The 16,370-nt window shown below is 34.9% G+C and overlaps 1 protein-coding gene across 1 annotated transcript in view; it reads left to right on the forward strand.

Annotated features, from left to right (window-relative positions):
- Positions 1-16,370, forward strand: part of Erbb4 (erb-b2 receptor tyrosine kinase 4) — a 1,076,399-nt gene that overhangs the window by 726,824 nt on the left and 333,205 nt on the right. The window contains 4 exon segments of the mRNA XM_050154172.1: positions 1,643-1,761; positions 4,371-4,512; positions 7,201-7,314; positions 10,891-11,017. Coding sequence (XP_050010129.1) covers positions 1,643-1,761; positions 4,371-4,512; positions 7,201-7,314; positions 10,891-11,017 — 502 coding nt within the window.

Genomic DNA, 16,370 nt, shown 5'->3' on the forward strand with positions numbered 1-16,370 from the left:
CCAGTCAGCTTGTTTATTAAACCAATCATAGTGACATATAGTCACACAGTTTACAGAAGGATGATTCCACAGAGATCATTCTAGACCTATTGTTGAAATAATAACACATCAGATATAGTGTAGTTGAGTTTGCGGTAGGCCTAAATTTCAGAAACCTGGACAGCTAAGTGAACTTCATCTTCCTGTTTTGAAAAAATTAAAAATAAAAAAAAAGAGTAATAGAGAAGTTCAGCTTGGATAGACCCAGTGAAAGTTCAAAATAAGTGTTGCTTAACAGAGAAGACAGGAACACTTTAAAGGTGGATAAATGCCACTTTTAAGTTGGCAATGCAATGGGTATCAGTCCACAGGGAGTAGTGTGAAGGAGTGTCTCTTTTGTACATATGAGAAAGATAGGCAGTGGTGAATGACTCCAGAGGAGGTAGAAACTTTCATAGATTAATGGAGGTTTCTTATTTTCTGCTAAGGATTTAAGCCATTGGTACAGGGATAGCAAATATTTTATGCTGTGAATCAACACTGAATCAACCAAAGACTTCTATTTTTGAACTATCTCTTCTGAGCAACATAGAGGATTAATTGGAAGGAAAAATAAGAAGCTCTTTAGAAGAGCTTTAACTTTATAGATGCAAAACTTTATAGATGTGTATAAATTAGTATAGAGACAGGAACATAATAAAATGTAATGAAAAAGAATTGATAATGTTTGCTGATTTTCTCTGATATTAGAAGTAAGAGGGAAAAGAGAAATAGAAGACCTATGTTTAGTTTCTAGGTGAGCTATTGATCAGTTAGCAGTGTTTAATTGATTGTGATGAAAATGAATGTAGCCTATGTTAGAAGTGGTTTCAAAATGGCTTAGTCCAACAAATGATAACCATGAAACCTGGCAGAAATGTAAATAAAGAAGGCTTGGAGTGATATGCTGCTGTGTTTTGTAGTGTTCATACTAAGAAAGTATTTGGGAAGTATATCTCTATAGTAATGGAAATACAGAGAGGTGTGCCCCTCTTTTCTATAATTTCAATACCCCATCTGTGCATTTAAATTATATAGTGATTTGATGCTGTGGATTGGCTTCATGAGTAAGAAAAAAACTAGCAAAACGATTTCTTATGTTTTCACCCTTCTTTAATTCCATCTTTCCTTCCTTCGTCCTTTCCTCCCATACTTCCCCCTTCTTTTCTTCCTTTCTTCGTTTCTTTCTTCAATCCCTTTTTTTCATGTATCATATAACAAAAATAAACTGGTAATTTACTTCCCTGTCTGTTGAGTACTAAACACCTTAAATTAGTGTCTGAGAGCTCTTTCTCCCCAGAGACTTCCTAAATTTGGGTTTAGCCATGCCAACATTCATTCCACTATTCCTGAACTTACTAAATGTATGCAATAATATTTGTAAAATTTTAAGCCTATTTGTTAAACACAAATAATGTTATACATACATAAATATGCATATATACATATAAATGAAGCTTTTGTATAGTAACTTCCTTCTAATTACAGACTCAATTCATTATTTTTTAGAACTAGTCAATATTAGATGGAATAAACTGTTGTTCCAGAACACATGCTTTGTTGTTACAAACATAGATTTGTTGGTGGATGGCTTTGATTGAGGCCCTATCTCTGTCTTCTACAGTGACCAGGACTGTGTGTGCCGAACAATGTGATGGCAGGTGCTATGGACCTTACGTCAGTGACTGCTGCCATCGGGAATGTGCTGGCGGCTGCTCAGGACCAAAGGACACTGACTGCTTTGTACGTTTAGGACTTCTCTCTCTCTCTCTCTCTCTCTCTCTCTCTCTCTCTCTCTCTCTCTCTCTCTCTCCCTCCCTCTCTCTCTTTGAATCAGACTCACATTGAATATTTAACACTGGATTATATTAAGATTAAGTTTGAACATTTTATTATTATAAAAGGCATTCTACCATTGAGTTGACTATTGATTGAACAGAATGAATTTGTACCAGTAAGATCAATTCTGACTTTCTGACATAATTTATGTGTGACATGAATATATTGAAGAACATGAATGAAAACATGCTGGGATGTTTTTCAGAAATTGAGAACATAATTTCCACATATTCAGTGCTTACAGGTTGCATTATTAAGTTTCATAAGTGAGGATGGCTTGCTTCCTGAATATTAATCTAAAGGTTATATCAGACAAATTGATGCATTTAGATATTTTACAGTTTGTACTGTTAACAAACTAATATTTTCTATTTATAAAATATAGACATGTTTATTTAAACCTATTTTAAACCTATTATGTGATAAACCATATGGCTAATATTTTTGAAGAAAATATTTTTATTTCAATAATACTAACATTTATAGGTTGTTGGAAATTTTTAAATTATGTTTGATATTATATACTTGATATAAGTTTTTGTTCTTTGAAATATATATTTAACTTTGTAAGTGATGATTTATTCAAGCTCATAAACCACAATACTAATTTTAATCTAACATAATAAACAGTACACTATTTTATTTTTAAAATGAGTACAACAAATTATTTTTCCATTTCTCGAAAAATCTACTGACACATATTAGAAATTTATTTTCTTGCACCAAACACATAGTAACATTGAAAATTTTAAGAACAGAGACTTTATCTAATAAGCAAAATAAAAAATTAAAGCACTGAAGCTGTAATTATTTATTCTTTAAATTTTAAAAATTAAAAAAAATCTTAATTTGTCTAATGTGATTCTATGGTGAAACAACACTAATTCTGGTGAACTGAAGTCAAGCAAAGAATAGCTGTTACACATCTAAGGATGTTACATCTAAGGAAGAGCCTTGGCAGCCAAACTGAGAGCTCTTTCTTTTCTGTCATTGGCATAAACAAGAGAGGACCAAGCTTGATTTTGAAGATACGGCACACTGCAGGTGTTGCATTAATGATTCCAAAGCCAGCACTGTGGTACACAGTAGGAAAACCTCTTCGTGTAGGATGTGGCACTGTGCCCTTTCTCTTGTATTCTTGTGATAAGCAGTACCAGGTGCTCTTGAGAGCTCTCATTTCATTACTGTATTGGAATGGTCCAGTGATTCCACTTGGCATTTATACAGAATGTTCATGAATGCCAGACTGATGCTTTGGTGTAACACATCGTGCTCGTGTGTTAACTGGAAGGTACATTTGCTCCATTCCTCTGGCTGATATCCCCTTGTTGCAAAGCAGTCTACATACACTGCATATCAGAGCAGAAAATATGTGAGTAATTCAATTATAGGAATACACGATGTTTCATGGTCATAAATTAAAACTTACTGAGTTTTCTAGATTGCTTTTTAATGGAGTCTTCCTATAAAGTGTCATCTTAGTGAATAATGTATCATCAGTGAGTCTCTTTCTGATTATGTGCCTTGTAGACCACCGTGAGAGAATTGTCATGTTGTGATAAAGTGTTTGTTGAAACAATTGATGAAGCAAATGCTGTGAGAAAACAGAATAAATTAATTCTTATTAATAACCATAAGACAATTTATAATGAAATGTAAAACAGAGCTTTGGTTCATGTTAGCTCTTTTACGAGGCCTCAATTATTCACAAGAAAGCTTCATTTCTTAACTAAGAGAGTGAGACTGTCAACGTTTGTTAGTCACATGTTTATATGTGTTTTCTTGTGATATCTAAAATGTAACTCTCAGGTAGGAAAATAATTCTCAATTCTTCTCAAATGAATTTGAAAATATGAATAAAAACATATCAGAAGACAAATTTATATTATCAAAAATCAAATGCCGTTTGAAATTGGTGTCTACCAGAAATGATGTACCATTATGAAAAATTACATTATTTTATTTAAACACAGGCTAGTGACAGCTCACTATTTCTTCACATGTTAACCCTTTAAGCATTATACTTGATCAGTCTCCAGATTCTACTTAAGTTCAGGTAAATCAATGGCAATCATTATGTTTCCTACTGTAAAATGAAGAAACTTGAACTTAACATGAAACACAAGGCATGAGATTGCCAGATCTACAGAACTGGGTACATACACTGACTGTAAAGTTTAAAATAAGTATGTTTAATCAGTGTGAGCTCAAGTAATCTGTCAGATTTGTCTAGATTGAACCCTATCCCCCAAATCTTAGTTTAAAACTGTGTTAATACATGCTACTCTACATTCTGGTAAAAAGAGATAATAGTGATTTCTGTCACAGAGAGGGTAAGAAATTGATAAAAAACTTAAAGGCACAATTACTTCAAGGTTATCAATTTTGGTAGGGTTAATAAAATTGAAATATAACACATAAAGTACAACACCTTTCACTAAATTATAATAGCAGTGCGTTTATTGACAGTAATAGAAGGAAAGTCATTTATAAATGGATTTGCTGTGTTGCAGGCCTGCATGAACTTCAATGACAGTGGAGCCTGTGTTACTCAGTGCCCCCAAACATTTGTCTACAATCCCACCACCTTTCAACTGGAGCACAATTTCAATGCAAAGTACACATATGGAGCTTTCTGTGTCAAAAAATGCCCACGTAAGTAACACATAAGACACATGAAAATTTCAAGTTCTACTTGAAAAATGAGAAGTTCATTTATGATTGTTTTCATTTGAAATTTGAATAATAAAATTAGTAAATTACTTTACATTGGTTATGGGTCCGGGATTCTATATTTCACAGTAAGAGGAAACAAGGATCAACATATTTATCTAATTTGTCTTGCCACATGAGGTCGTGCCAGACTTGACGTTAGAATGGTGGCTTACTGATGACTAAACACTTGACATTTTCTCTATACCTTGGTTTTCAACAAGCGACACTGTTTCTTAGAAGAGATCATTGTTTGGCAGAAATCTGTATGATAAATAAGGTTAGATATGATATAATTGAGTTTATGCCTATATGTGTTGCTGATTATTTACTTATATTAGAATATATGCCAGAATAATTGAATATATATGAAGATTGTTAAGTGATATTTAGCAAACTGATAACAAATGCTAATGATTAAAAAAGCATCATTATTTTGATTACATATTAAATAGCATATGTGATTATACATATATATGATCATATGTATATTTATGGATATATATCCATATATATTGGCATCTGTTGTTTAGTGACCAATTTTACCTATTATAGAATATAATTAAGTAATTAAATATTTTTAAATTAATATTTACATTGACATATTCTCATATGAGTGGAGGCATTGCTCACTGTAGGATGTGTGTGTGTGTGTGTGTGTGTGTGAGAGAGAGAGAGAGAGAGAGAGAGAGAGAGAGAGAGAGAGAGAGAGAGAGAGAGAGAAAGAGTTGGAATATATTTCTTTTAATCAGTTGAAAGCCCTCCGCTGCTTTTAAACTGTAACACTAAGACCCTCTTTAAACTGCTCACTAAAATTAGCTTACCAAACTTCAACCATCTTTGGAAACAAGGTCATTTATCTTCTAAACAGAGGCCTTACACTCCCTAGTTCAGCGACCTGAAATATAAAAACTCAACTGTTGAAGAAAAAAAAGAAGGGTCGGGCTTCTGTGCATCCTACAAAGAGTCCACTGTGGTGGGTGCTCTAACACAGATAGCTTGCAGTTTATACACATGGCTACCCCGATGAGTGATGCATCTCCCTTGTGTTAGTTACCTTTGTGTTACTGTGATTAGAATACCTGGAGGAGAAAAGAAAGAGGGGAAAGGTTCATTTTTATTGTATGATGTCTGAAATAGAGCATGGAATGGATCCAATGTGTGTATTGGAGCTTTTGGCAAAGACTCTTTTCTTGCATTGAGAGTTGGCCCAAGGCAGGTAAGAACCAGAGCCTTATGATCTCCCAAAGCCTTCTGGTAATACCTTACTTACAACCTGCAGTGCCTACCTTTGAAAGGGGCCACAGGCACAGCAAAAGCAGGAGATCTAGTCTTTAAAGTGTGATGTTACAGGGAACATTGTAGATTACAGATCATACCATTCATCTACCTTCGATCCCCCCTGCCTTTCAGACATTCCAATCTTTCTTCTTGCAAAGCAATCTAGGACTTTTGAGTCACTCCTTTCTCTATACAAAGTAACTGGGTTATTAGTAATTACCTAGAAAATGTCCCATTAGAAGACCTTCCCTTATTTCAGACTTGACACCTTCTACTACCTTGTCTGGGTGTCTTCTTCAAGCATTGCTGATTATGGAAATGCTGACCTTAAATCAACCCTGACCCATGGTTAGGTTCTGTCTCTATCAGGTCCAAAAAGCATGTAAGGAATGTTTGTTAACTGGTATACAATCCTGTACCATAGACACCATGCCTTGACTCTCAAAATCTTAAAGGTCTCTGTTAGTTTTTCTCTAGAACTTCATAACTCTGTATGTCATTGGCTGTCCAACAATGATGAAATATCACAGAAAGACTTGGAATGTATGGCCATGAAGCAGAACTACTAAGACCACATGTCTTTTCTGCTTTGGACACACCTCATGTTTGGTATCTTTCATAGCTTTGTATATAGGTCCAGAACTGTATTCAGTGAAGGTCGTTACATTACAAACCACTGTTCTTGCAAACATTGTGATGTCCCTCTTTTTATGATAGCTCTAGATGCAGAATTTTTTTTTTATTTTAAAGAGAAAGTACTGGCATCTCACAGATTGTTGATTTTCTAAGCATGTTACCAAGTCTAAGTAATAAGGTGTCCCTTGTTTAATTGGACACCTCTGCTAAAGTGAAATCTTTCAAACTTTCACTATGTATCACAAAGGTTTGGTAGCATTCAAATAAAACACTGGACACATTTTAAATATTTCCTCTTGGACCGGCAGAGCCGCTCTTGACCCGAGGTGGTTTAACTTCAGCTTCATTTGCGCTTCATGAACTAGAAGTATTTTAGACTTCCAGCTTGCATAATGCCATGAAATGAAGTGGAACTATTGAAAAACACAAACTAAACGTAATGTAGTTTCCTAAGTCTATAAACGAGATCTCTCTATCTTGGGGGCAATGTGGAATGTGGAGCAGTAGTCAAGCAGATACTCATGCTCAGCACACACTGCTCTTGGAGTGGAATTTGGGTATTGGAGATACTGCTTCAGGTTGGGGTATTTACAGAAGGACTTGGTTGAGAGAAAGAGACATATACATTGTCAATGATGCTATTTTCAAGTCAGAAACTATCTCTTTTTAAGGCTGATGGTTTAGCTTTAACATTTTATTTGAATTTTTAATCAGATAACTTCGTGGTGGATTCCAGTTCTTGTGTGCGTGCCTGCCCTAGTTCAAAGATGGAAGTAGAAGAAAATGGGATTAAAATGTGTAAACCTTGCACTGATATTTGCCCCAAAGGTGAGTGATCCTTCAGAATGTTTGGTTACAATAGGTCCTAACCAAAGGACTTCATGTGCTTTTCTTGCTGTATTGGTTTTGTGAGTTTTGTTGTTGTTTGTTTTGTTGTGTTGTGTTTATTTCTTAAGACAGGGTTTCTCTGTGTATCCTGGCTGTTCTGGAACTTGGTCTGTAGACCAGGCTGACCTTGAAATCGGAAATCGGCCTGTCTCACCCTTCTGAATGCTGGAGTTAAAAGCAAATCCTACCTTCATGTACATTTTAATAACCCAGTGGGACTATTTTCTCAGAAAAAAAAATCCCCTCCCACAATGATGATTGACAGCACCACACACACACACACACACACACACACACACACACACACACTTATACACGTTGCATAATTTTCTTGTTATTAAAAAAATGGCTAATAGTGGTTTTGACTGACTTTGAGTTAAACTAACAGACTAGATGAGGGGGAAAAAAACAACCAGGAACTCAGAAATCAAAGAATATTGCCTTCTTTTTGTTTATGCAATGCTAGAGATTGAACCGATGCCTTTAATCATTCTAGGCAAGTACTCTACAATCAAACCACACCCCTCCCCAGAAGCACCAAATGTTATAAGTTTGTCACAAAGTGTTTATTATACATAAATTATTTCCACATAAAAAATCTGCAAAGGGAAAGATCACACACCATTTACTCTCCCTTGTCTTAAAACCATATTTTAACAGATATGTGCAGTAAGAAGAAGTAGATTGTAAGTATCAAATCCATCTCACAGGTAATTTGTGCTGTAGAATTTGAATGAAGAAAGACATCTTACCTAGGCCTAAATGCTCAAATTCCTCATCAGAAGGAAACCTTGAAACAGGATGAAAGTAGACCTCATATCTCTCAAATGGTCAAATGGTAGGCTTTTGAAACACCTAGATTAGGAAAAGGAAACCTCATACTTTTAGACTACACACCTTGTGTGTGTGAATGACTCACTCTCTGTCTCTATATCTGTCAGCGTCTGTGTCTCTTCTCTCTCTCTCTCTCTCTCTCTCTCTCTCTCTCTCTCAGAATATGAATAATTCTGACTCACATTCAAATTGTTTTTCAAAGTAGAGCCTTTGGAAAGAATAAATAACATAAAAGTATAAATATTTAAATGCCCTAGTGCTGACTCATATCACAGTATTGTTATTTAATAAATATTTTAATACACTAGCATTATTAAATTGTAGGTTGTAGATGATTAGTCGATCAAGAAATTATTTCATGAATCTGCCAGCATTTTAAAAATGTTAAAAGTTGTATTTTAAAATGAACTTCATAATGAGAACTTTTATCTGGTAATGTAAAGTATTAATCGGTAAAAGTTTTATTTCAGTTAGCCTAAGTACTAACTATGTGCCGGCTCTTAAATTTAAACAAAACTCTTACAATGAGTCTTGATCATTAGATTGTGATACATAGAAAAATTTTCAATTCAGTCTCAGTAGTAAATGCTGATCAAAGATTCAAAACAAAGAACAGTGAGCTAATGAATAGAGTAGATAGTTTTCCTAAGAAGGAATACATACATACTGCTAACAAACAGTTATCAAAATGCTCAGTGCTACACTATCAGACAGATGCACATTAAAGCAAGTGTCCTGTCTCTCTCACAATGTGAGGGCTGTTATCCAAACTAATGACAAATGCTGCCGCTCCCGAGAAGAGACTGCAGACCCTGCTGCTGAAAATGTGCACTGGCACAGCCGCAGTGGAAGCCGGCTTGAGGCTTCGCAAGACCCAGGAAACTAGAGCTGTCATAGAACTCAGCTTTTGTTTATAACCAAAGGGTATAAACCAGCCCACCATAGAAACCTATACTGCCATGTGTATAGGTGTAGTGTGCATTATAACCAGAAAATAAAACCAGTCTATTGACAAATGAATAGATAATGAAAATATTATATTATGAAATTTTAGAAGGAAAATTAAATCATGACATATTTTAGAAAACGTAAAATTAAAAATCATCATGCTTAGCAAAATAAGCTAGGCTCAAAAAGGACAAATCTACATGTTTTATCTGATATATGGATTTCATATTTAAAAGTGTGTGTGTATGTGTATCTTGGTGTGTGTCTGTCTGTCTCCGTATGTATGTCTGTTGTGTGTATGACTAAGAAGAGATTCATGAGAATAGAAGGAAAAGACTTTAAGGGCGGAGAGATGGAATACATGTAATAATGAATTAATAGGATGAAATTTGCCTCTTAAGTGCTGGGATTAAAGGTGTGTACCACTGCACACAGTTATCCAATGCATCCTCTCTACCCTCCTACACACCCAGCTTCATGGACTGAGGAACATATGAACACACATAGGCTGTATGGGCATTTACAAGTCCTACAGAAATTCAAGCCAGACAAAATATAGCACCAAGAAGGAGAAGTAGACCCAAAATTCCTCCTCTTACTAAGAAGCTATTTGTAATAAATACTTGTTGGGAAAGATAAAACTGTTAATTGTACTTCAGGGCTGACCTCATGCTCAGGAGTAGGTAACCACCACAAAAGACTCCATACTTCGTTGTTGCTTGTTTGAGGTATGTGGGTGTGTGTTTATGTAGTGTGTGTGCATGCACTTGTGTTTTGTTTTGGCTTTTTTTTTTAAAGATTTGATGAGTTTTATGTTTTTACTTTTAATTTTATTTTCTTGAGTTTGGGGTTTACTGGGAGTGATTAAGAGAGAGGGAAAATATAATTATTTTAAACTTATAAGGGAGTAGGGTCAGTACTACTGAAGTTGCTTCACATATGTAATGCTAAAACATTTATAAATAGATGGATAGATAGATAGATAGATAGATAGATAGATAGATAGATAGATAGAAGACAGACAGACAGACAGACAGACAGATAGATAGATAGATAGATAGATAGATAGGACCTGATAGCTAATGCCTATAAATCCCAAAATTCCTTTTTATTATTAGCACTCTGGAGGCATAGACTGACAGATCTCTCTGAATTTGAGGCCAGCCTTATTGTAGGAGAACACTTGTTCATTCCGGGATGCTCAGACCCAAAATATTCACACAGAAAATATATTATTTGCAATACTGTTTGGCCAATAGCTTAAGCATATTTCTGGCTAACTCATATCTTAAATTAACCCATTTCTATTAATTATTAATCTGTGTATTGCCATGTGGCTGCAGCTTACCGGCAACATTCTCGTGCATCTGTCCCCAGCAGTGGATACATGGTATCTCTTTGACTCTGCCTACTCTCTCTATATATTAAGCCATTGGCTGAAAGAAGCTTCTTTATTCATTAACCAATAAAAGCAACACATATACAGAAGGACTTCCCACACTACAGCCTGGTCTACAAAAGTGAGTTCCAGGACAGCCAAGGCAACATAGAAAAGCCCTGTTTCGAAAATAAATAAATAAATAAATAATAATAATAATAATAATAATATCATTGTCTTTTAAGAAGGATATTTCAATTTTGAAATAAATGCTAGTAGTTTATAATAAAAAACACGAAGATGTATTAGCTCGGAATGTGCTTCTCAGCTGTTTACTCCGAATCTTGCTTCCATAGCGTGTGACGGCATCGGCACAGGATCATTGATGTCAGCTCAGACCGTGGATTCCAGCAACATTGACAAATTTATCAACTGCACGAAGATCAATGGGAACCTCATCTTCCTTGTCACAGGGATTCACGGGTCAGTGCTCAGTTTCGTACATTGTTCTGGGAAGTGAAGGTGTTCCTTTGCATTGCATGCCTGCATTGTTGATTCACCTGAACCTAGAAGGGTTTTACCATAAAACTCTTTCCAGCCAAAGTAATGGACAGCTCGCCAGGAGTGCCGGCAACACATCTGCCTTCTGAGATGGGTCAGTATTTAGGTATGACAATGCAAACTTGTAATTAAGCTTAAATATGCTTTGAGAGCAATCTCCTACAACCCATGGTCTCAGAAAGCCCGGTTTTCAGGAAACATCACTAATACATGAAAAGAAAAATATCCTTTGACTTTCCAGAACATTAGTTCAAAATAACTTATATCCCGTTTAAAAAAAAAAAAAAACGCTCAAAGAATCTGACATAAAATCATAAAATTAAGTTGAAATTCTCCTAAGCTGCTTTTAAAAATACATTTTGTTCTGATGCATTCTTCTTTCTCTTATATGGGGAAATTAGCACAACTATAAAGTGAATTTTATTTTGGTAATAAAAATTCTTACATTATCTGGGGTCCTTTATTACAGAACCGCCTGCTGGCTTTAACTGGGGAAATAACCAAGTTTGTATACTTTCTGTAATAAAAACGTCAATAGTTGTACTTTGTATTTTATCTATTTGTCTATATTACTACTTAATCTCTAAATATTAGGGCTACAGGCTACAAATAGAGACTATCAGTCACATATTTTAATTCAAACTCTTACACTGAACATATATCACATCATTTCTGGAAGCAAAATAGCTTAACACATTATGAATAAATATTTCCAAGGAAGAGCAGCATGAGCAAGGTGACAAAGTATTTATCTTCATTCAGACAAATTATTATTTGTGCTCTTGCATGCAACATCTCTATTTAAAAATGTTGTTTTTAATATGGCCCATGTCATGTCCTGTAAAGGTATTCATGTATCTTCTGTTCGGTTGGTAATTTTTAGCCAAACCAAAGCTTTTCTTAGATTCCTAATTTCCATTTAAAACTTGGTGATTCTCCACCCACATCCATATATAACAATGATGATACTTGAGCAACTCTCACCATTTTGAGATGGGATCCATTGTGTTAACAACAGTCTCCGTACTTCCTCTTATGTCATCTGAATTGTTGATTTTAGCCTATTTAGCCCATATGAGCAGGAAACTTGGGTCAGCACTTACTCCCTTTCTTTATAATTCAGTGAGTGAGTGCATGACATCCAGTAAGTGACGTTTGTCTATGTGAATTATTACTTTTTGAAACCAAATATCCCTATGCCCAAAAGAGCATCTGTTAGTAACACTTTCTGAGGATCCGAGAAATAAGATGGAGCCAGTTAGTGCTCATTGTTTCCTGCAGCATGGACAATGCGCGAGTCATCTTTCCAATCTCTGACAGAAACTACTTAAAAGAGGATGCATTTATGTTAGTTCACAGTTTCAGAGTATAGCTAATGTGGCAAGGAAGTCACGGCAGCCGGACCTTGAGGCAGCAGACCACATTGCATGTATGGCTCACTCTCTGCATTTTATTCTACCCAGAACTCCAGCCTCTCCATCAGTGCCATGCACTTCTCAAGTTAGTCTTCCCCTGTAAACTGACTTATTCAAGATAAGTACTCACAAATCTACCCATAGGCAGCCTGATCTAGGTTTCCTCTCACAAGTGAGCTCAGAGATTTTCCTCCCAGGTGAGTCTAGATCTTCTAACATAGTTGATATGAGCTATCACAAATGTGATAAAAAAAAAAAAGTGGTTGTTTCCAGCCTTCAGTGTTCACTGCAATTTCAAAATACATTCTCGTGAACTGCAATTGCTTTAGTAAAGAGGTGATTTTTATATTGTCAGATCTAACATAAATTCATATGTGTGTGTTTATAATGCATCTGACATCTTATTAAATTCAAAATAACATCCAGAGATAATGTTCCCTTGTTAAACACATACATTTTAAAAATTAAGGCAATTCATAATTATAATTAAAGCAAAATATAAAAATGTTCAATGTGATAAAAAGTATTGCTTGAAAATTCCTCAACGTCTACTTTAAGAAATGATATTAGAAATCATTCTATTGTAGGAAGTACAGGAAAATAAAAGTGATATTGATATCTGGAGACTGAAATACAAAAAAACTAAATACATATTACCCATACATGTAACATTATTCCAAAAAAGCTTTAAATTTGTATCAATAAACTAAAATACATTCCAATATAAAATATCCTGAGATAATACCTGGTTTTATTTGGGGGGGGTTAATGTATATTGTATATTCAAGAATATATCTTTTTATTCTTTCATTTCTATATCCTATCTCCCTTTTTTCACTTAGAGATCTTTGAATTTAACTATTTTTTGGCTTTTTTTTACTATGACCAATAACAATTTGTAAACAAACCCTCTAAACAACAACAAACATCCATAATCCATTTTGGGGGAATGTGGGAGTAGTTTTCTAGGCTACTTCCTGCTGCTTGGGGGCACTGATAACCTTTGGGGGATCCTGAGAAAATTTAGAATTTTGGTCAAGTTCTGACTGGAGTATTCTCTGAGGCTGGGTCACCTCAATAAGACACCTCCAAACTGTTTTGGATGTAGAACTCAGAAGAAACTGCAACAGAGGTGCTCTGAGATGTTGGATCATCTGGAACATCTACTCATTTTAGGGATTTTTCAGAGGGGTATTTCTCTATCAAGCCTTATTTTTCTCAAGCCAGAAAGGATCTGCATCCTCTCATTTCCTGTGGAAATAAAAACAAAACATGTTTTCCAAAGGAACATATCTTTTGACTGAAATTTTGAAGTCAAGGAATTTTTAAAATACATAGATTCATTTAATCTATAAACTTTCATAATCAAATATCTCTCAGCAATGATTGTTTAGTCATTAACAGTCAAAAAATCTAAAGACAATGCAATTCTATATAGAATCCAGACTCTCTTTGTATTTTCCTTCTTCATGTGGCTTAATATGTTTTTTATTACTCTATTCCACTTTTAAGTACTTTTTCTATCTTTTATCTCCCAAGCCTACACACATTTTTTAACACACTGTAAGCCATTTAGAGGCTTTATTTATTTTCTTTTTTCTTCTGAATCTGTCTTTGTTGCATATCTCTATCTTTTTTTTTTCCATATGAGCCTCTAAATTTCTAAGAGGGCACAACTAAGACCAAAGCTATGACAAGAGACTGATTTTATTGCATTCTTTTTCCCCTAAGAATCTAGATCTTGAAGAGCTACTGGATTTAGCCATGTTTACCACTCCAATTATAGGAAGATTTTAGTTCATGCTGATGATGAGCAGTGTTCCACCTGTTGATAATAAATACTATTTAAGTGTTTGGCTGCAGGAAGTCTTAAAAGAGTCACATGGTTTTTTACTGCTAAAGCAGAGTCAGGAGACTGTCTATTAAAGGAACTGTGCCTCTGCTTGCTGCTCACAAACAGAGCCTATCAATGAAAAAGCATTTACCAAGGAGCCAAATTTGACACCTTTTTGTGTTCTTACTATCTCTTTTAAAGCTTTTTCAGACTCTATGTGGAAACTCTTGCTGAATGTTTAGATGCCATATGTAAGCAGAAGTTTCCTTTCTTGGAGTCACACAGTCCCAAAACCTGCCAGGTGCTTCCCAAATTACCATTCCGAAGTGCAATATTACTTTTAAATCTTTGACTGATAGCTCAGGCTTATCAGTACCTAGCTCATACATTTTAAGTTAGCCTATATTCCTTATCTAAGCTCTGACACATGACAGTACCTTTTCTCAGTATGCCATGCTCATCTGGCTCTTCCCACATCTGTGTGGCATCTTCTGACTCCACCTTTCTCCTTCCCATCATCTTATTTTGTTTGCTCCACCTATACTTTCTGCTTGGCTACTGGCCAATCAGCATTTTACTAAACCAATCTGAATGACAAATCTTTACAGTGTACAAGAAGATTATTCCACAGCATGCACATACTCACAGACACACAAACACACACACATAGAAGATATAACTAAGCTTCTTTGAAGCTGAGACAATATTGCTAGGGAATGACACATAAATAAGAATTCGGTGTAAAAATAGTAATCTTTGGTAGTACATTTTTAAGATTGTAGGTGACATAGGGAAATCCTTTAATATAATATGACTTGAATAGCATTGCTCTTTGGTTATTATTAAAAGCCTAATTACTGCTACAATTAAAATATTTTTATAAATGCCCCTACATTCCTCTTAATGGAATGGTACTATGCCCATTGAGAACTACTGGACAAAATTATATTAGTTGAATAGTTATTTAAATTGACCTACATATGACCAAGTTTCTTTAAAATAATGTCTGGGAGAGAAAACTTGAAAAATAATAATTTAATGAGGATTAGAATAAGTGTTTTAGCCTTGTTTCATCATAGAACTTTTTAGAGAAGTTATGCTTATCAGGATTTTATGTATTCATAGCTCTTCCAGTTGAGGTAACAGTCAACAGATAATTACAAAGCAAATAGAAACAACTTTTTCTTGGGGTCAAATGTATTGTACAATAGGAACCACGTGCAAACTATAAATCTTTAAATTTCTCATTCTGTATGGACTATAATATCACTAATTCATTCAAGTGGAAAAGAATTGCCTGCAAAAATCACCATGAGCTAGCAGTCCAAAGGTTGTCTTTAAAATGAACTCAACAAAAGACAAATGAGATCATTTATGTAGGTGACCCCATCCAGACCAGTGTGAGTTTGAATAGTAGCTACATGACGGATGGTACAAATTCGAGTCAAACACTCACCTTCCTCCAGTGAAAGACAGAGAAATGGATGGATAATAAATAGCTCTTCTGCTTGCTTTCATGAATAAATCAAAAATTATTTTGATTTGTTCAGCCCCATATCAGTAAAATCTTAATCAATGAGATAAAAGGTAAGGAAATTAGAGAGGTAAAGGTGGCAAAGGAAATGAAAAACACAAAAGGCAGGTGGAGAAGGCAGCAAAAGAAAAACCACTGTGACTTTATCTAGTTTATAGTGCAGAAAAGTGTTAAACAAATATCACTTTATGGCTTAATTGTAGCCTTTTGTAGACTATCTTAGAAAGCAAATAAAGGCAAATTTGGTTTCTGATACTTCATCATTCAGATGATTATCTGTCCTTAATCATAAGTTTGAAGCCTTGAATACTTTGAAGTCAAAATTGATACTCTTGTGTCTGGAGAAAAATATATATGACATATTTGAAAGAGAGATGTCTATAAAATATGATATATCCTCCATTCTCAATCTCATGGGAGAATGAGCCATGAAGCCCTTCACATTCATTTCATGAAACTATAACAAAAAAGCCAATTCAACAGGTCTAAGGC

The sequence above is a fragment of the Alexandromys fortis genome, unplaced genomic scaffold (genome assembly GCF_014885135.2).
Source record: "Alexandromys fortis isolate MF-2015 unplaced genomic scaffold, M_Fortis_MF-2015_v1.1 scaffold_40, whole genome shotgun sequence".
NCBI classification, from domain to species: domain Eukaryota; kingdom Metazoa; phylum Chordata; class Mammalia; order Rodentia; family Cricetidae; genus Alexandromys; species Alexandromys fortis.